Raw genomic sequence first — 21,455 nt, forward strand, 5'->3', positions numbered from 1 at the left:
TTAAAGCATTTAGTCTTCTAAGTCAGCTACTCAATTTAAATGTTTTTTTTTTTTTTTCCCCCAATTCCTTTTTGTTTTTTATTTTTCTTTCCTTTTCTTTCTTTTCATTTATTTGTTAACCCCTCTTTATGCCTGAACTTATTCTATTTGATGCAAGAAAGTGAAGTTTTGGCTTTACATTCATCTCTTAGTTCCTAATCTTATTTACATAAGTACAGGTTTCTTAATCTGTGGCAAAATCTAGTTATCTGTGTTTTCTGTTATATGCTGACAACTATAAGTATCCTTGACAAGAATTCAGCTTTGCAAATATGAACAACTTGCAATTTCTGTGTGAAAACGGAAGAGTTCAAAAATTTGCAAATAGCTTTTGTTCTCCTGCTTTCATGCTTCAAGAGTATAAACAGTGGACCAAGAATAAGTCAGGGAAGATTGATTTTCAATTGGATATATTTGACCTTGAAAGTGAGAAAAAGGTTAAAGATCAATTGGCACAGCCTTCTGTTGCACTTCATGCGAATGATTTTTATTTTCAAAATTGGAACGATTATGTTTCTAAGTTGAGCAGTGTACTTTGTTCTTTCCTCCTTGCTCCAGAAGATATTAAGTCCCATAATATCCAAATATCTGCTGGTCGAATTTCCATGCCAGTTTCTTCGTTGTATATTGAACTTTCAATCAAATGGTTCATGAGGGTTCTTCTTACAGTTTTCCCCTGCCTTAAAGCTTGTTCAAATCAAAATGAATTGCCAATCCATTTGAGGTGAATCTTTTTTCTGTAATATTTATCCTTTTATCTTTTACCAGCTGTCTTATTACTTAATCTTTGTCAGTTTCTTTTCTCTTTTCTCTTATCTGTATCTCTATGTTTTGATGTAGTTATTAGCTTTGGTTCCCTTATTCTTAAGGTTCTATCCAGTTATATCCTTTTGCTTGTTTTTCTATAGGGTCTTTGTCAATACTTTGCAGCATTGTCTTCTAAGTACATTCAGGAGGGTTCTTATTACATCCCCTTTATCATTAGAAGTTTTTCAAGAAGAGGGGATATGGGACCTTATCTTCTCGGAGAACTTTTTCTATTTTGGACCTGCTTCTGAGGACATTTCTGGAGATTGTCGCACATCTAAATCAAAGAACTTTGGGTTTGAAATTCTACAAAGGGAAGTAATTTCATTTGTGGAGTTTGCAGCAACTTCTAGTGAAAGCATACATAACTTGGTATGGTGATATGTGTTTAAACAATTTACTTCTCATTTAACTTATAATTTTCAATTTCCTATCTTTTCTTACTTTTCCAATCCATATTATGGCAGCCTGAATTGTCTGTTCTGTTAGATGCCCTTGAACAATCTGCTTGCAATCCTGAAGTTGCTGATGTTCTTATAAATAGTCTGGTTCGGATATTAGAGCTTTCTCCTGAGAAAACTATTGCTTCTTTTAAAACACTTGAGGCAGTTCCTCGGGTGCTTAAAGTTGCTTGTATTCAAGCCGAAGAATCTAGAAGATTTGATTCACTTGAGACAGCTCAAAATTGGCTCAGATGCATGGAAACATCTATGGGGCTGTTTATGAAATTTTTCTCAATAGCAGATGATGCTAGGAGTTTGGTTTTGCATAGCTCTGCATGCATTGATTGTTTGTTTGATTTGTTCTGGGAAGAAAGTTTGAGAAATCACGTGCTCAAGCATATACTTGACCTCATGAAGGTATACCTTGAGACTTTGTTTTCATTTTGTATGGTTTCTATGCTATTGTTGATTTAGCAGTTGAGCTAGTTATTTATTTATATATCTCTACCACTTTTCAGACTGTGCCATCATCTGAGGAAGACAAAAGAGCAAAGTTGCAATTATGCTCTAAATACTTGGAACTGTTCACTCATATAAAGGAACGAGAAAAGAGCTTTGCAGAACTGTCTATTGATTTGCTGGTTGGAATGAGAGATATGCTCCTGACTGATCCTGTGGTATAGTGAAATGCTGCTATTTTTTTCTTACTTTCCGTAAATTGTGTCATTATTCGTTTGGTCTTCTGATGTATGGTTAATATATGTTGTTTCAGTACTATCAGGCTTTGTTTCGTGACGGAGAGTGCTTTTTGCATGTTGTCTCTTTACTGAACAGTAACCTTGATGAAGAAAATGGAGAAAAATTGGTTTTGAGTGTCCTTCAAACCCTTACATGTTTGCTTGCAAATAATGATGCCTCAAAGGTAATCCTCGTTTCTTTTGTTTGTTTTTCTGTTTGTCAAGTCCGTGTAACATGGTTGAATGCATCTTGTTAATTTCAGATGTTTATGCAAATTGCATGTAGCTTGATAATTAACAGTGTTTTACCTATTTTCTAATAGCTTAATTTAGGATAATTTAAATGTTTGAATTCATCTTATTAATTTCAGTTGCAAGTTGTACCTATTTTCTAATAGCTTAGGTTTGGATAATTTAATTATGTAACATGTTCCTGAATTCTGTTAGCTGAGTTGATAAACAGTCTTATAATTGAATCTGTTAAAATCTTGCTCGTGGTAATTTCATTTTGCATTTTTGAAGCACATTTGTTCAAGCTGCTGGCTAGCAGCTTCTACGTGGATAGGGGATGGTGTTGGTGCATTTGTAAAGCATATTTATGGCTTCATCTCATGTGTAGGCATGCTTATTGATAGAAGATGAGAATTGGACCTCATACATGAACAATTAATTAATAAAATTGGGTTGGGAGAATTCAAACGCAACATAGATGATTAGGCTTTGATACTATGTTCAGTAACTGCTAATTGCAAAAGATTAATGTGTTAGGAACTAGGCCCAACCATGTATATAAAGTTAACACGTTGGCCTGCCCATTAACAAAGGACATAAATTGGGCTTTACATGTGTAGAATAATTAATAACAGAAGTGGGGTTTAGAAGGATTCAGATGCAAGACCTTATGGATAACTAGGCTATGATACCATGCTAAGTTTCCAGTGGTTCTAAAAGCTACTGTTAGGAAGTGACCCAATTATGTGTATTAAAAGTATTCTGTAAGATTAAGAACTTATGTATTTAAAATATTACGGCAATGATTTAGGCTTTTCTATGATTTATTGCTTCTTGAACAATTGAACTTTGTTGACCTTAGTATATATTTTTGCATTTGGCTTTTTTAATAAAGTGAGGCATCAGTTTCTTGTTAAAGCTAGTTCTTAATTGTTTAATCTACTTTTGCAGGCTGCATTTAGGGCTCTTGCTGGCAAGGGGTATCAGGCATTGCAAAGCTTGTTGTTGGACTTTTGCCAGTCACATCCAAGTGACAGGCTCTTAAATGCGCTGCTAGATATGCTTGTAGATGGAAAGTTTGATGTAAAAGCAAGCCCTATAATAAAGGTCTTTAAATGTTGCAAATCTTCTCCAAAAAGTTTGTGTTATCGATCTTAAGGGGATTTGTATCCAACTGTGCCCACTTGTTACTTAATTTTTTCGGATGCCTACATTTATGCTAAGTATAGCTTAGCAATTGAAAATTGAATTGTGCATTGTGTATAATATATTTATTTATTTTTTCTCTTTGTTTTAACTCAGAATGAAGATGTGATCATACTTTATCTGAGCATTCTGCAGAAGGTTAGTGATTTGCTCAGTTGTATTGTTCTCTTTTATATGATTTCAATTCCTCAAACTCTCTGGTTATCTTTTTCCTTTGTTAAAGTCCTTTAATTTATTTCAGTTAAATTTTCCTTAGTTTATTTTAATTAAAGTAAACAATTTATCCAAGATACTGCTTGTCATTTTGTAATTGGGCAGAGCAGTGAGTCATTACAACAACATGGGCTTGATGTGTTTCAACAATTACTGAGGGATTCCATTTCCAATCGAGCATCAAGTGTGAGATCAGGAATGCTTAATTTTCTGCTTGATTGGTTTTCTCAAGCCAAGAGTGACTGTGTTATCGTGAAAATCACCCAATTAATTCAAGTTATTGGTGGGCATAGCATATCTGGGAAGGATATTCGCAAAATCTTTGCTCTCCTCCGAAGTGAGAAAATTGGGTATCAGCAAAAGTATTGTTCACTGTTGTTGTCAACAATTTTGTCGATGCTAAATGAGAAAGGGCCAACTGCCTTCTTTGATTTCAGCGGGAATGATTCTGTAAGTATTTATGCCGTCTTTAATTGCAATTCTATAACAGATACCTGTAGCAGGGATGTAGTCTGCAGTCCTATGTTGACGAATGTTTGAAAACTCCCAATGTGTATTGAATTAGGATGTATACCTAGTGAATGTGAGTTGAAAGAAATTCAGGTCTTGCCTGCTTCCTTAAAATGCTTTTGGTCTGTCTAATTGTAGAAAAATATCCTTGATGTTCTGTGATGCAAGAAAATATCTGAGAGCAACTAGAGTCTTTATTGGAAGTCAATTAGCATTTTGACCATGCCATCTTTTAAGATGAAAATAGCAAGCTTGGCATATGGATTTTTATAGGATGTGTAGCTTTGTAGGGTGCCTGTGCCTAAGGGCAAACAAATGTTAAAAGTAAAAGGGTAAAAATTGGCTGTTTTCTTCTACCAAAAACGCACATTTAAATATTGGCTACCTCCAATTCTACAATGGATATGTAAATCAATTCTTAAACTTCATTATGTTTGTCTGACGGTCCATCCCCAAGTTGTCGTTTTGTTTTTCAAATAATGTTCCTATAATATTGGTTGGTGGCGGAAGCAGGGTTGTGATCCCCCAGTCTTTTTTAGATTTAATGATGAGCAAACTTAGTGCTTGGGGAGCAGAAAAAAGAGGGAAAGTTATTTGGAATTTTGCAATTATGACTTTATTTTTTGATCATTATGGTTGGAAAGTATGCTAGGACTACCGAAAGTAAGAGCCATGTTGTGAGAATTTTATGGGATTTTGTCAGTTTTGAGCATCTTTATGAACATCTTCTTCATAGGAGCTTAGGGATATCCTTTGTTTCCTTTTTTTTTTTTTTTTTTTTTTTTTTTTTTTTTTTTAATTTTAAGTTTTGTTGAATTGGAAGGTGCAATATATTTGATCATTTGGTTTCTTTAAGAATTTCTTTAATTATTTGAAATGTGTTTTTCTATTAACAAATATTTCTATTAAAAAATAATATAGGAGCAAAATTGGCAGTATATTTATTGTTTTGTTTTATCTACTAACATGTAGACACTGTAAAAATTTGTATACTATGTTAGCTTGACATACATAGTTGATGTCACTTCCCAATGGTAGGGCAGGGTATGGATTGAATTGGTTCGGTTTTGAACCAAAATACAACTCAATCCATACTTTCGATTTACCTAATAGAAAAAGTCAATCCAAACCATTGAAACTTTAAACCCAAACCAATCCAAACCATTTATGATCAGTTTGGTTTGGATTGGTTAATCGGTTTGGAACAGCAACCTGAACAGCAACCTAATGTCGAGTATTGAAGCAAATAATGAGTATTGCTTGTGAAGCTGCCGTGAGTCTTGAAGGTGAGAAAGAACAGCAAGCTGATGCCGAGTATTGAAGCAAAGAATATGTGTTGTTTGTGAAGCTGCCGTGAGTCTTGAAGCAGAGAATGAAGAATGAGCAACTGATAGCTGAGTATTGAACCAAAGAAATTAAGAATGAGCAGCAACTGATAGCTTGTTGTGCTGTGAGTTTTGATGGCTGTGATGGTCGAAACGTGGTTAATAGTTATGGTGGTGGTGGTGGCAGCAAGGCAATATAATGATAAGGCAGGCTGTTGTTTAGGGTTTCATTTCATTTGGGAATTTTGGGGATATGTTAAAAAATATATATTAAAAATTAATATGTAAAAATAAAAAAAAATATACAAAATATATAACTTTTTAATCATATAATATATGATTTGGATTGGATTAGGTTAAATTGGATTTGTATTTCCAATTCAATAACCAATGCAATCCATAAAATTTATTATATTTTGAACCCAATCCAATCTATTATGTAAAAAATCCAATCCAAACTGTTGAAAATGGATTGGACTGGTCGGTTTGAACGGGTTGGATTGGATTTTGCCTACCCCTACCCAATAGTTTAGGCTCTTAATGACTAATAACAAATTAACATGGTATCACAGTACCAGAGATGTTTTATTTCTGTGCTCATGTATTCTAATCCTATTACTGTTTCTTTAATTTAATGTTTTGCACGTGTAAGGCTTGATGTTTGTCCCTCTTATTAGGTTGTCTGGCATGTGAGGGGAAGCGTTAAAATTATCCATCTATTTTGTTAACTTGATATATGTAACTGGGCCCCACATGTAGGCCTGTTCAATAGCAAGAAATAATCTGAGCATTACACATGTGGAACAATAAATTAGAAGAAATGAAATTCATTGGAATTTAAAATAATACCTGAGTATACAGTTTTGGTTGTGGGTTCGAGACAGCGGGGTGAGAAGAGGGGGGGAGGGAGGTGGAATTACTGTAAATGATTTTAAAAAAAAAAAAAAAAGTACACAGTTTTTGGTTTTCATGACATGTTATGATATCATCAGTCTTAAAAATTAAGTTGTTGGGGAGTTAACCCGGGCTATGTATAGTGTGCCGAAATAACCCATACTAAAATTTCAACACACTGACTGCAGATTTTGTACAATGTATAGGTGGCTCATGATTTTGAGGATGTCTACGGTATTTTTGTTTTATTTTTATTGGTGTCTTTGTTTATGTTATTTGTTTGATATTATTGTTTTGAAGGAATATTTTGGGCCAAATAGTGATTGTATTAAATTTGTCCTTGGATTCTTACAGAATTGGCATTTTTTTCTGTTCTGCTTGCATTTGTTTTCAAAATTTTGTTTATTATTATTATTTTTTTGTTTGTCTTTTTTGACAGGAAACAATTATATTGATAAAAAGAAAACACTACACCATTAGAGTTGGTGATAATTTATCCTTTCATTATGATTGATGCCTGATTCTTTTTTGTTTTTCTTGTCTCTTTTGTAGGGGATCATTATAAAGACACCCGTTCAATGGCCTCTTAGTAAGGGTTTTACTTTTTCCTGTTGGCTTAGGGTGGAGATTTTCCCTAGAACTGGAACAATGGGTCTTTTCAGTTTTCTGACAGAAAATGGAAGAGGGTGCTTGGCTGTGCTTGCAACGGATAAGCTGATTTATGAAGTAAGTATTGTTTATTTTATTTTGTTTCGTTTTGTTACTTTATTTTATTTTTATTTTTTATTTTTTTTGTTTATGGTTATTATTTTTTATTTATTGGATATCCATTTACTTACATTTATTTGATATGTGGAATCCAATTAAGCATTTTGCATTTGTTATGGCTTCTGTGTTAACATTTGAAAATTTGAAGCAGGCTGAACTTTTGGTTAATTGGAAGTTTAACAATTTCATATAACCTCACCCAACGTTTTGATTTTTAAGCTTTTATAATATATGCTAAAATGGTGCATAGTTGGTAATAAGCTATACTCTAGTATAGTATATAAGCTATGTTGCTTGGACTCGAGTGTGGGTGTTAGATATGAGTAGGTACCTATCTGGGAGTCTGATTCTTTAGTTTTTAAAATATGTGATATGGGGATACAACTGAGAAGGGTCCTTGGATACAGGTGAGGAGATATGACATTTTGGATAAATTTTATTAATTATTTGTTTAGGTGGAATTTTTTAGGGATTCGCTAATTTATGTTTGAATATTTTTGGATATAATTTAATATGTGTGCATTTTTCTTTTTATTTTTTTATATCATCTAGTTTAACTAAACCAGGTGGTTCATTTAAAATAATGACTTTTTTTTGTTATTTGATTTAAGAAACTTAACGTATTTAGTTTGAACTAAGCCACATATTTCATTTATAAACTAGAAGAGACTTCATTTTGTTATTTGACTTAACAGGACTAAAATGTGCATTCTATTAGGACTCTTTTGAAAATAACGTGGTGTGAATGTGTTTGCTCAGGTTTTAAAAGAGGACCAAATTTGCGTTTAATTTGATTAAGTCTCGTTGCTTGGGTTTTCACTTCATGTTTTCAGTCGACCTTCATCATTTCCTTCCTCCTTTCACATTGCGTCTTTGGTTGCTTTTAAAAGTTTTAGTGGCACAATCCACCAGTTTCTCTTCTCAGTCTGTGCTCTCTTTCTCTTTAATAGTCGTACTTCAATTTTGGGGAACAAATATTTGTTGTATCCCCTTTTTATTTGAAGGTCCAAAGTGGATCCAACACCCAAATACATGTCATGTTGACATGGATTCTTTATATGTTTTGAAGAGTCCGAGCATCACAATATATAAGTGAAGTTAGGAACAAAAAGTTTCTTTCAGCTAGCACCTTTGGGTGGGACTTTGTATGAGAATGTGATTAGGTCAAAACTGTTTATGTAGAGGCACAAGCAGGCCACTAAAGGCTAGGTGGGTTCTTTTATGTACTGCCTGCTAAAATGTATATAGCCATGTAGAGCAGACATTCTAATGTAATGAACGACCACTATAGATCATTTGGATTCCGTAAGACGCTCTGCAATAGAGGGTGGTGGATTATAGAGTCTCTTATTTATCCTAAATTATGGTGTAGTATGGTTCTTAAGGGAGCTTAAAGGGCATTTAAATCCCACCAGATCATTATCTGGTCAAATTTGGTGAATTGTATAGTCTCACATTGGTCATAAATTATGCTTTACCATGGTTCTTGAGTGAGCTTAGGATCCAAAAGTATATTCAGAATTTCTAGGCTCAATGGAATGTTATAGGAGTTTTGTTATAGCTGAAGAATTTTATTCATTTATTTGCTTTTGTGGGTGAACATTTTTATTATACGGTTACAATCTAGTTCCTGTAATGGGTGGGAGCTTTGAAAATTTGTTGATTGGTCTTTGGTGTCTACTGTAAACTGTTGGTGAAAGCTTTTATCTCCTAGCCATGAAATAAAATAAGTAAATAAATAATCAGTTGTAAGCAATTCTTTTGTCCCATAAAAATAGAGCGGCAAAAATTCCTAACCAAAAAAAAATAATAATAAATAAATAATTGGTAAAAGGCATGTATTCTCCTATATACAACTCCTTTCTTCTTAATGTCCGTACAAGTTTTTATTGTTTCATTCACTCAAAGCAGCTCTTAACAAGACATCTCCGTAAAATGTTACCCCTCTTCAACTTCGTAAATCCTCCAAAATTGAAGATAAAAAATGCCAAAAGTAAGCTACCTCCACTGGTTACTTCATAATACATTAGCCAAGCCACATGCGGAAATTAAATGATGCATTGACACTAGATTCTTTTGATGAAATTTGCACCATTAAAAGGAAAAGAAAGGTTTGGCCTCCTTTAAAGAAAATTGTTAGTTTTAGATTCTTATGATGAAATTACTTTGATTTTCAATGAGCGAAAGTCCCAACCAACGTTTTTTTTAACTTTTTGGAGAGCTAGAGATTTTTACATAAAATATTAGGGCTGAAAACTGATAAAGAAGGAACATCAATCAATTTCTAAAACAAGGATTCAGTAAAAAAAACAATAAGTACTTGGCAAATTTAGGGGACAATAACCATTAATATTGTAAAAAAAATGAAAGGATAATGATATTAAGGATTGCAATCAAAGATAAAGTTTCTTTATTCCTCTATCTTTAGCCATATGTATGGAACTTGGGATCCACAAGAGCAAAGAAAAGTGAAGAGAATGAAAATTTATTCGGATATACTTTATTTTACTTTTAAGTTCATTTATTCTTGAGAATGACGCTACAATATCTTGAAATTTTCTCTGCTGATGCGTTGCACTAAGTAACTTCAATTTCAGATTATTTATTTATTTTAGTTCAGTTCTAGTTGCAAATATCTTTGCAATTTGACTTGTTGCCCTTTAAACTGCCTTGTATTATGTTTTGCACTGTATGTTGCCTTGCTTCCTGCAATTTTCTTGCCAGTATTGATTCGTCTTTCACTTTTTTTGCAGTCAGTAAATCTGAGGCGACAGTGTGTTCAACTACCAATTAATATAATTAGAATGAAATGGCATTTCCTGTGTATAACTCACAGCATTGGAAGAGCATTTTCTGGGGGTAGTTTATTGAGGTGTTTTTTAGATGGTAATCTTGTTTCTTCAGAAAGATGCAGGTATTGGGCTGCCACCCTTCATCCTCCATGTAAAGTTCATTTTGTCTTAAAGCTGATATATGTAACCTCTGACGTTTATTTCTTGTTTTCAGATATGCAAAAGTTAATGATTTATTAACTAGTTGTACAATTGGTGCAAAAGTTAATATGGCTCTGTGCGAAGATGATGCTCTTCTGGAGTCCATAAAAGACTCATCTCCTTTCCACGGTCAGATAGGTCCTGTGTATTTATTAAACGATGCTATTACTCCCGAGCAAGTCCAGGGTATCTATTCTCTTGGGCCAAGCTACATGTATTCGTTCCTTGATAATGACGCTGCACCTTCTAATGATAACCTGGTGCCTAGTGGAATTCTTGATGTTAAAGATGGTCTTTCATCCAGAATCGTATTTGGTCTTAATGCACAGGTACTCTATGCTTCATGAAAAACCATTTTGTTTAGTTTTAGCCCCCCTTACTGCCAAAATAAATAATAACAACTTTTTAAAAAAATATTTTTATTATCTCACAGTTAAGTGCCACTTTAAACTTAATTACTCATCATGTAAAGGAAAGGAACTCTAAGAATTTTTTCTTCTTTCAGGCAAGTGATGGCAAAATATTGTTTAATGTTGCACCGGTGCTAGATCATGTATCAGATAGGAATTTATTTGAAGCAACTGTGATGGCTGGCACACAATTATGCTCAAGAAGATTACTGCAAGAGATAATTTACTGTGTTGGGGGTGTTTCAGTGTTTTTCCCTCTTATCACTCAGTCTGACAAATGTGAAAATGAAGAATGTGGACAATTTGAAGAGACATGGCTTATGCCTATCACAAGAGAGCGTGTGACTGCTGAAGTTGTTGAGCTTATAGCTTCTGTTCTTGATGACAATTTAGCCAATCAACAACAGATGCATCTCCAATCTGGATTTTCAATTCTGGGATTTTTATTGCAAGCTGTTCCACCACAACAACTTAATTTAGAAACGCTTTCAGCTTTGAAGCATCTGTTTAATGTTGTTTCCAACTGCGGTATTTATCACAATGCTTCATGATCTTTAATTTAACCAGAAAATGTTAAAATTTATGTAGGCCACTTGTTTTTTTAATCTCCATTCTTCTCCTGTCAGGCTTGGCAGAACTGCTTGTTCAAGATGCTATGTCTAGCATATTTCTTAATCCTCTCATCTGGCTCTACACAGTGTATAAGGTGCAGCGTGAATTGTTTATGTTTCTCATCCAGCAGTTTGATAATGATCCAAGGTTGCTTAAAAGTCTATGTCGGCTCCCACGTGTTCTTGATATCATACGCAAATTTTATTGGGATAATGAAGCATCCCGATCTGCTATTGGAAGAAAACCTCTTCTGCATCCAGTTACAAAGCAAGTTATAGGAGAAAGACCTAGTAATGAAGAAATACATAAACTCCGACTTCTACTATTGAGTCTTGGCGAAATGAGCCTCAGGTATGGTTTTCTTCCCAAATGTTTAGTCATAGTGATCTTTTCTTTTTCCACTGAATGTGTAATAAATATGGCTGATATTCTCAGCATCCATCCATTGCATGATTTTGTTTAAAACTTACTGGGAAAATATGCAGGCAAAACATTGCCGCGGCAGATATAAAAGCTCTGATTGCTTTTTTTGAGACAAGTCAGGACATGTCATGCATTGAAGATGTTTTACACATGATTATTAGAGCTGTTTCTCAAAAACAGTTGCTTGCAGCTTTCCTTGAACAAGTTAATTCGATTGGTGGCTGTCACATCTTTGTCAATCTTCTTCAGAGGTATGCCTATATTTTATTATTCTGTGATAGATGAACTTCAATACTAGAGCACCAAGATGGCTGGCTTTCAAACCTTTGAATTTGGTAATTTGGAGGATAGTGAATCCACAAATGATCAAAACAAAACATAATCATAGAAAATGGAAAAAATTAAATAAGTAAATAAATAAAGAAGAAGAAGATAGTGTTGCTAAAAAATTGTCCTTTTAACATAAATTTAATTGTTTTCCATCCAAATGACATGAAATGCTAGTTCGTTTTTTTTCCAGAGTTTTTCCTTGTATTTTGTGGGTTGAGTAGGCATACACTGTATAGCATCTGAAGTTTCAGATGTGGGTATGATGAAATAATCTAAAGAGACCAAGTAAACATAGTCAAATGTGGCCAATACTGCTCATCTCCGGAGTCTTCCCCCTGTTATCACCAAATCCCATGAAGAACCCAATCTTGCTTTCCTCAAATCAGAAACTGTTCTAATTATTTTTTATGGAGGATGTCTCATTCTCTTTAATTTTATGCAATGTTTTTTCTTTTTATTAATAAAGTGTGAGAAGTAGTAACTATAATAACAGTGATAATAGTTCTAAAAGAGACATAGGGTTTGAGATTTGGTTCTTAGATGCTTATTGCTGAGAATTTATTCATAAGAAACAAAAAATTATTGGATATAAAACAAACTAACAAATGTTTAAAGAAATTTAATTGGCGTACAACATAATATAAAATGTAGTTTATGTTAATTTTTTAGTTCACTAATCTCATTTTCAAATAGCTAATTATTATTCCACTATGAGTATGAATCTATCCTGGCATATCGTTTTACTTTTGAGGAGTGTAAATGCACAAGAAGACAAAATAACAAATTTGAACGGTTCCATAGACAAAAAGGGGACAAGCAAATTCAAAAGTATAGCAGCTCTAATTGGAAAGGTTATAGCTAAATTTTCGCTGTTGTGGCTCAACTAGTACCTCGGTATATACACAATTGGTCCATTTCAAATCTGCTTAAGATTTTAGGACAGTTGATTAATTAACTTGATATTAGACCCAAATTTAATTTTCATCTTTTCAAAATCCTGGAAGAATGGCAGCAGTTTGTCCGATATGTTACATGCAGTGCAAAGATTGCAGTTTCATATATATAGGAACCTTTCACTTTTTCTATGTTCTAGTGAACAGTGCTGTACCTGTTTAGCATCGCTGTAATTTTTGTTCTCTGATTTCCTCTGTGGTGTACAAAATTATCTGTTTGTTGTTTAGTACTTGAGGGTGAAATATCATTGCTGCAATTATGCAGTTGTAGAAGGCTGCATTGGTTGACAAAAAGAATAATACTTTTGAAACCAGACTAAAGTATTAGTCTTCTCTCTCTTGCCTCACAACACCACCGCCCCCCTCTCTTTGCCCCCTTTCTGGCAGGCATCAATAACCCTCTATGTTGTTTATTGTTTATCACTTTTTTCTTAGATATTCTACTTCATTTGTTTGATTGCACTTCTATTATTGATTTGGATGTACAAGGTGGTGCTGAATGTACATTCATTTTCACATTGCCCATCTAATTTGTCCTTTTCTTTTGGTTTCTTAGGGAATTTGAGCCTATTAGATTACTAAGCTTGCAGTTCCTTGGAAGACTGTTGGTTGGTTTTCCATCAGAGAAGAAGGGGCCAAGATTTTTTAATATTGCTGTTGGAAGATCCCGGTCTCTTTCAGAAAGCCATAAGAAAATCAGTTTGAGGATGCAACCAATTTTCTCAGCCATGGCTGATAGACTATTCAGGTTTCCACAGACAGACAATTTGTGTGCCACTTTGTTCGATGTTCTTCTTGGTGGTGCTAGTCCTAAACAGGTGTTTGTTACTTAATATGAGAAATAGAAAGTTGCTTCATTATATTGCTTTTTACTTTTTTAATTGTAATGGAATTATTCTGAGTTTATTTTATTTTTAAAGGTGTTACAGAAACACAACCAAGTTAATCGGCAGAAAAGCAAGGGGCATCATTCTCATTTTTTCCTTCCTCAGATTTTGGTTCTCATTTTCAGATTCTTGTCTGGCTCTACGGATGTGTCTGCAAGAATGAAAATTATCGGGGATCTTCTTGATCTTCTTGATTCGAATCCTTCAAATATTGAAGCTTTTATGGTATTAGGACAAATACTATTTTGAAAGTTTACTTATACTTATTAAACTACTGTCTCATTACTGCATTTTGATCCATAGGAATTTGGTTGGAGTGCTTGGTTAACTGCTTCTATAAAGCTTGATGTGTTAAAAAACTACAAAAGTGATTCTCAATATCAAGACAACAATGAGATAAATGAGCTGACTTCTGTGAGGAATGTATTTACTGTTGTCCTTTGTCATTACATGCATTCTGTTAAAGGTGGTTGGCAACAGCTGGAAGAGACTGTGAATTTCTTACTTATGCACTGTGAGCAAGTACGTTGAAACCCTCACCATGCCATTTGTCTCGTTGGATTGAATTTAGAGTTCTTATTAAGGACTTATGTTAAATTCTCAAGGATGATTTTCCGTTAAAATTTTTTTGCAGGGCGACATATCTTGTCATTTGCTTCGTGCTCTTTATGAGGATTTAGTTAGGGCACTGGTGGAATTGTCTTCTGAAGAAAACATTTTTATTTCACAACCATGTCGGGATAATACACTATACCTTTTAAGGCTGGTCGATGAGATGCTTAGCTCTGAAGTTGACCGTAAACTTCCGGTACTCAACTCCCTAGAATTTAATTTCTTTTATGATTACAACTTTCTGCTCTGGCTCCATCCTCCTGTCCAAGCTTAAAAGGAGTAGGAAAAGAAACAAAGAATAAACAGAGGATGAAACACAAACAATAACAGGAATCTTATGTGCCTTTTCTATTTTAATTCAACCTTTTATGTTGGTTGATATTCTTTGATTATATTACGCACCATTTACATTTTTTTAATTTCTTGTTACTGCTCCTTTTTGGGCAGGAAAAAAGCAGATTGCTTTATTATACAATGAAATGACTTAATGCTTGCGTTTCATTTTTAGACCCATGAAAGCTTGTCAATCTGATATTTGAAAATCTTGCAGTTTCCGGCAAGTAGCTCTGAATTTTCTATCGATTCCTTGGAATTAGAACGCCATAAAGATTATGCCTCTGCCTTATATGAACTTCTGCAAGGAGAATCGGACAACGAGATATCCAGGTACAGATCCTGAATTTCAATTTTTTTATGTAATGTCAATCATCATTCTAGCTATCTGTGTATCACTTCAGCGATGATTTTTTATTTTTAATTTATTTTATAATGTGAGTTCATGCACTTTTTTTTATGTTGTAGACTTGAAGTCTACATACGTAAGACTTTAAATCTATAATGTGGTTTTGTGAGTTAAGATCTTTCTATGGAGAAGTATTTGGAGTTTAAAAATTCCTCCAAAAATTATTCTCTTTTATATGGATGCTTATGTAATCTACCTACTGAAAATTTTTTTCAGCTGCAAGAATTATTTTTAACTGGTATCGTATGTGTGTAGTTGTTAGTTTAATTCTTACCATCCACTTCTGAGTACTGCACTATGAGGATATCTGATTCTCTTGAATCCTTAAATAATGTTCAATACCAATTCTTTAATTTAGTGAAGTTCCTATGAAACTCCACCTCCTTGTCCCCTTTGTACAAGACTTTAATCAGATCATATTGGATGACAGAGTATTAGAACTAGAAAAATCTAATACAGAATCCAAGGGCAAAAAGCAACCCAAGAAATCTTAGAAGCTCAAAAGCTTCTCTATTTAAAAAATAAAATAAAATAAAATAAATAAATAAAAGAACCATAATCAAGGAGCATTATCCCAACAGTGCTCACGCTTTAAAGAAGTAGCATGAGTTGAAAGAATATCTGCTACATGTTTATCATCACTAACGATATCAGAGATGCAAAAAATCGTAGTTCTTCAGGAGAACATCATCAAAAGACAGGAGTGAGAGGTTCCCAGGAGCCTCGAAGCTGAAAAATCTTACTAGAAAGAAGTTGCACCACCTTTAGTTGAAGCAATGGAAACAACTTTGGTAATAGCAGGAATCTCGGTTTCTTGCACAAACTGAACACCTGAAGAAATGGAAATACAATCTTTTCAAAATTTGCAACCCATACTAAAAATATCTGTCCCACCTGCCACTCCAGGAGCCCTTTGAGCTGCCTCATCCATGTTCACCTTAATTTCTTTATTTTTTAATATTCCTAAATAGATCTTTAGTTCAAGCATAAATTGTCCATGTAAGCTATTTCATAGTCCAGGGTTTTCATTGGTTAAAACTAAAAAGCGAAACAAAAGAATTTAGGACAACATTAAGAGAGGACACATAGTAGAGGGTGATGTTGGTAACTAAACTTGTTTTTTATCTTTTCAAATTTGAAGTGTCCTTCTGATGTTATCTTTGTTTATTTTTTTCTTTTGGTCGGAGGTGGAAATGGGCCAACAGGTCCAGATTTATGCAATTTTGGCTGCCATTTGCTTTCCGAATACTCTAATTAATACTTATGGTTTGATAACCTTTAAAAAATCCCAGGAGTTGCAAACGGCCAAGCATGGATGAAGATGACATACATAATGACAGGTGGTGGAACTTATATGACAGCTTATGGATAATTATAAGTGTGATGAATGGTAAGGGACCGAGCAAAATGTCACCAAAATTATCATCATCGACCGGTCCATCGTTTGGCCAGAGAGCACGTGGCTTAGTAGAGTCCTTGAACATTCCTGCGGCAGAGGTGGCTGCAGTGGTTGTATCTGGAGGGATAGGAAGTGCCTTGGGCGGAAAACCAAACAAAAGTGTAGATAAGGCCATGCTTCTGCGAGGTGAGAGATTCCCAAGAATAATTTTTCGACTTGTAATCCTATACCTCTGCAGATCTTCTCTAGAAAGAGCATCACGATGTGTTCAACAAATCATTTCGCTTTTACCTTGTTTGTTGGCTGCTGATGATGAGCAGTCCAAGAGCAGATTGCAGCTGTTCATTTGGTACTATTTCTTCAAACTTTATTTCATCTGATCAAGTTGAGAGTTTTCAGTTATATATGGAATAAATTTTCAATTTTCCAGTTTACAGCATTCGGAGAAAGTTTGTAACTTTCAATTGACATTTTGGCCAGGGCTTTGCTTCATGTTAGATCGCAGTATGGAATGTTAAATGATGGAGCTCGTTTTCATGTTGTATCTCACTTGATTCGAGAAACTGTCAACTGTGGCAAATCGGTGCTTGCTACTAGCATTGTGGGCAGAGATGACACAGATTCAGGTGGCAATTTGAAAGATGCTGGATCTGTTCACAATATAATTCAGAAGGACCGGGTGCTTGCAGCAGTGCGTATAAGTTATTCTTAGTGCTTGCATTAATTTTTCCTTTTAAGTTTACTTTGACATCTATTTCCGATTCATGTCGTTCTACCCATTGCGTTCAGATGGAATTGGTTTCATGAATATTCTATAGTAGGATAATTTCATATGTATACTTACAAGTGCATTCAAGGTGCAAATAATGAAATTTTGTATCTAGTGACTTTAGATTATAGTTAGTCTATTGACTTGTCCATCATTGATATCTACTCTTCAGTTGTCTAATTTAAAGTTTCAGGTTGCTGATGAGGCTAAATATATAAAGACATTAAAGACGGACCGTACCAGACAGTTGCATGAGCTCAGCACTAGGATGGATGAAAATTCTTCTGCTGAATCTAATAACAAGAATGCTTTTGAAGTTGAGATACAAAGTAGCTTGAACTCCATTCTTGCCTCAGATGAAAACAGAAGAGCTGCTTTCCAGCTAGCTTATGAAGAGGAACAACAAAATATTGCTGTATGTCTATCGTCTACCCCTTGTCTGCCCTATGAATAATACTTTTTCTCTTATATGTTCATTTTTTGAGTTTTCTCCCCATGCCTCGAAGAACGTTTTGTCAGCATCAGTACATGTATTGTATAACAACATTGTTTCTTTGACAGGAAAAGTGGATACACTTATTTCGCACTTTGATTGATGAGAGAGGTCCATGGTCTGCTAACCCTTTCCCAAATGGTGCTATAAGGCACTGGAAACTTGATAAGACAGAAGATGCTTGGCGCCGTAGACAAAAGTTGAGGCAGAATTATCATTTTGATGAAAAGCTTTGCCATCCTCCATCCTGTACGGTTAGCAGTGAGGTTACACCCACTCTAAATGAAAGTAAATCTGGTTTTGTGGGGCATATTCCAGAGCAAATGAAGCAGTTTTTGCTGAAAGGTGTAAGGAGGATAACCGATGAGGTGAGCTCAGAACCCAACGAAAATGATATTGAATTTTGTGGCCAGAAGACTTCCATTCCAACGGATCCTTTAGACAGTCAGCGCCCAGAGCTAGTTAAAGACACCAGTGATTGGGGGCAGGAGAGAAATGACTGTTCTTCAAGTTCACTAGATACGGAAACCAGCGAGGTATGTGGGAAAAAATCTATATATGCAAGAACATTTATATAACAATTATTAGTTTGCTTATGTTTGGATTTCTGTTTCAGGTTCTTACAACAGTTCCATGTGTTCTTGTAACCCCAAAAAGAAAATTAGCTGGTCATTTGGCAGTCATGAAGAATGTATTGCATTTCTTTGGCGAGTTTTTGGTTGAAGGTACTGGAGGATCATCTGTTTTCAAGAACTTCCAGGCTTCAAGCATTTCTGACCTGACAAAGCCTGACCAAAAGCGTAAAACATTGAAATTGCCTATATATCTGGACGTGGTAGATTCTGAGGAGGGTACCACAATAGATAATTTTGAGGCCTTGAATGAATATGTGCTTAAGAAAAGGCAGTTAAAAAGTATCAAACGCCATCGGAGATGGAATATTGGCAAGGTAGAAAACTCATTATTTCATTTAATTTTCGCTTTTTATCTCCTGTACAGATCTGAATTTTCTGTTTTTCTGTTCTTTTCTTTTGTGTTTCCTTTCGGGGTTTCATAGGTAAAAGCTGTCCATTGGACTCGCTACTTGTTAAGATACAGTGCAATAGAGATTTTCTTCAGTAATTCAGTTGCCCCCATATTTTTGAATTTTGCATCACAGAAGGATGCAAAAGATATTGGAAACTTGATAGTTTCTACCAGAAATGAATATTTGTTTCCTAAAGGAAGTGGTAAGGACAAGAGTGGAGTTATTTCATTTGTTGATAGGCGTGTAGCATTGGAGATGGCAGAAGCTGCCCGAGAGAGCTGGAGGAGAAGAGATATAACAAACTTTGAGTATTTAATGATTCTCAATACACTAGCAGGGAGATCTTACAATGACCTAACGCAATATCCTGTCTTTCCTTGGATCTTGGCTGATTACTCCTCAGAGGTTCTTGATTTTAACAAGTCCTCAACATTTCGAGATCTTTCAAAACCAGTTGGAGCACTGGATTTGAAAAGATTTGAGGTTTGTTTAGTTTGCCTTATTCTACTAGAAATTATACCGAATGCAAAAGTTTGAGCTTCAGATCTTTTGAAATATGTTAATGGTTTGCTTTACTCATACAGATGTTTGAAGATAGATATCGTAATTTTTGTGATCCCGATATACCTAGGTAATGTACAATCTTTGTTTGATGATGCAGTAGTTCTTTTATAGTACCCAATGGGAGTTGTTGTTTAATGTCTTATATCCAATATTACTTGTTTATTTAAGCAGTTTCTACTATGGGTCTCATTACTCAAGCATGGGAATTGTGCTTTATTACCTACTTAGATTGGAGCCATTTACTTCTCTTCACCGGAATTTGCAGGTACACTTAATGATATCATCTCTTGATTATCTTGTGTGGTAATTTACATTATCTTGCACAATTTTCCTTGGCCCTAACAAAATATCCTTTCATGTTTAAGATGATGGATAATCAGTTTATGTTGAATTAATATTGCCTGGTACCTAGAAATCTACTATGAAATTGATGTGCCACAATCTTTACATTCCAGTTAATTTTGTATTATCCAAATCATGATTGAGTTGGAAATGATGGTAAAGGACTTTAGCAATATGCATTTTTAATTTTTCAGAATAATTGTTGTTTTTCTCAAGATATCATCCACAAAACTTTAGGTTTATCTCATGATTTATGTGACACAATATGAATCTACTTCTTGTTTCATCTCAAAATAACAACATTCTGATTTCTGATATATGATTTGTGAAAACAGTTGAGCTTTGTCAATTCGTCTTATTTATTCACTTGTCCACTGAGATTCACTGAAATATTATCTTGCAATCTTTTCAAACTTTCTTCTGTGTTTGTGTTTAGGATAATTGGCTTGGTGTTTTCTAATTGCTTTGTTATTTATGGTCAATGCATTGAACCTATTTTGGCCAGGGTGGTAAATTAGACCATGCAGTTCGCTCTTTCATTCTTCTTCTTCTTCGCAGATCGTCTCTCTCATGGTCAGGGTGGTAAATTTGATCATGCAGATTGTCTCTTTCTTCTTTTTCTTTTTCACAGATGTCTCTTTCATGGTCTGGGTGATAAATTTGATCATGCAGATCGTCTCTTTTTCTTCTTCTTCTGTGAAGTCTTTTTCATGGTCAGGGTGGTAAATTTTACCATGCTGATCATCTCTTTCATCCTTCTTCTTCTAATGATGATGATTATTTCTGTGTAGGGTGATGCAAATTGTCTCTTTCTTGTTTTTCTTGATGAGTACTTCTGTGTTAGGACCATGCAGATCATATCTTTCATTTGTCTTCTTCATATGATGATGATGATGACTGTTTTTTTCTCCCTTCTATTTTTTTTTGTTTTCTTTTACAAAAATTTCCGCCAACCCTGGTGTCTTCGAGCCCACGACCTCCCAGGTGTAGGTGTAAGTGGCTTACCAACTAAGCCAACCTCACTTCTTTTTCTAACGATGATGATTACTTTTGTTTTTAGGATAATTGGCTCAGTATGCTTTTCTAATTGCATTGTTACTGAGGTCCATGTATTAAACTTATTTTCTTGGTCAGGGTGGCAAATTTGACCATGCAGATCGTCTCTTTCAAAGCATTGAGAGTACTTATCGGAATTGCCTTTCTAACACAAGCGATGTGAAAGAGTTAATACCCGAGTTCTTTTACATGCCAGAATTCCTTGTCAATTCAAACGCTTATCACATAGGAGTAAAACAAGATGGTGAGCTTATTGGTGATGTTGGTCTCCCTCCCTGGGCCAAGGTACATTACTCCCCCTCTATACATTAGGGACTTGAGGACTGCAGTAACAGTACCTTTACTCATTTTAGTATTTAGCGTATTGTTCCTATAAAAGAATAACTAGGGTATTGTTTATTGTTTGCGAAATGTGTGTCAAGTGTCTAGTGTTATATTTTAGGTAAAAGCATGTTCTAATAGGAATAGCAGCATGGCAACAGTGATTTTATAACTGGTGGAGATAGAATTAGCTTATGATATATGATTGGTGAAGATTTGACAATAGAAGGAATGAGCGAACCTAGTTCTGTTCTTTGTTTTTTTCTTGGACTAGTAAGAACACTTTATTTATTACAATGAGCACTCACTACATAAAGAGACGATGATAAATCCTTAAACAAACACAACA

General features: G+C 34.6%; 1 protein-coding gene across 7 annotated transcripts in view; it reads left to right on the plus strand.

Annotated features, from left to right (window-relative positions):
- Window positions 1–21,455, plus strand: part of LOC107434511 (BEACH domain-containing protein B) — a 36,802-nt gene that overhangs the window by 8,852 nt on the left and 6,495 nt on the right. For 6 of the 7 annotated variants that reach the window (XM_016045984.4, XM_016045983.4, XM_016045985.4 and 3 more), the window contains 28 exons: window positions 302–763; window positions 948–1,218; window positions 1,314–1,706; window positions 1,808–1,966; window positions 2,062–2,211; window positions 3,209–3,364; window positions 3,560–3,601; window positions 3,782–4,126; window positions 6,958–7,131; window positions 9,927–10,087; window positions 10,180–10,495; window positions 10,672–11,104; window positions 11,203–11,539; window positions 11,674–11,862; window positions 13,451–13,712; window positions 13,815–14,006; window positions 14,085–14,303; window positions 14,416–14,589; window positions 14,944–15,059; window positions 16,428–16,883; window positions 17,015–17,225; window positions 17,497–17,718; window positions 17,865–18,332; window positions 18,413–18,745; window positions 18,854–19,306; window positions 19,408–19,454; window positions 19,559–19,652; window positions 20,864–21,070. In XM_016045984.4, coding sequence (XP_015901470.3) covers window positions 302–763; window positions 948–1,218; window positions 1,314–1,706; window positions 1,808–1,966; window positions 2,062–2,211; window positions 3,209–3,364; window positions 3,560–3,601; window positions 3,782–4,126; window positions 6,958–7,131; window positions 9,927–10,087; window positions 10,180–10,495; window positions 10,672–11,104; window positions 11,203–11,539; window positions 11,674–11,862; window positions 13,451–13,712; window positions 13,815–14,006; window positions 14,085–14,303; window positions 14,416–14,589; window positions 14,944–15,059; window positions 16,428–16,883; window positions 17,015–17,225; window positions 17,497–17,718; window positions 17,865–18,332; window positions 18,413–18,745; window positions 18,854–19,306; window positions 19,408–19,454; window positions 19,559–19,652; window positions 20,864–21,070 — 7,042 coding nt within the window. Of the gene's footprint in view, window positions 1–301; window positions 764–947; window positions 1,219–1,313; window positions 1,707–1,807; window positions 1,967–2,061; window positions 2,212–3,208; window positions 3,365–3,559; window positions 3,602–3,781; window positions 4,127–6,957; window positions 7,132–9,926; window positions 10,088–10,179; window positions 10,496–10,671; window positions 11,105–11,202; window positions 11,540–11,673; window positions 11,863–13,450; window positions 13,713–13,814; window positions 14,007–14,084; window positions 14,304–14,415; window positions 14,590–14,943; window positions 15,060–16,427; window positions 16,884–17,014; window positions 17,226–17,496; window positions 17,719–17,864; window positions 18,333–18,412; window positions 18,746–18,853; window positions 19,307–19,407; window positions 19,455–19,558; window positions 19,653–20,234; window positions 20,569–20,863; window positions 21,071–21,455 lie in introns of those variants that run through there. The other variant, XM_048475868.2, reaches the window with a different exon arrangement.

The sequence above is a fragment of the Ziziphus jujuba genome, chromosome 5 (assembly GCF_031755915.1).
Source record: "Ziziphus jujuba cultivar Dongzao chromosome 5, ASM3175591v1".
Taxonomy (NCBI): Eukaryota; Viridiplantae; Streptophyta; class Magnoliopsida; order Rosales; family Rhamnaceae; genus Ziziphus; species Ziziphus jujuba.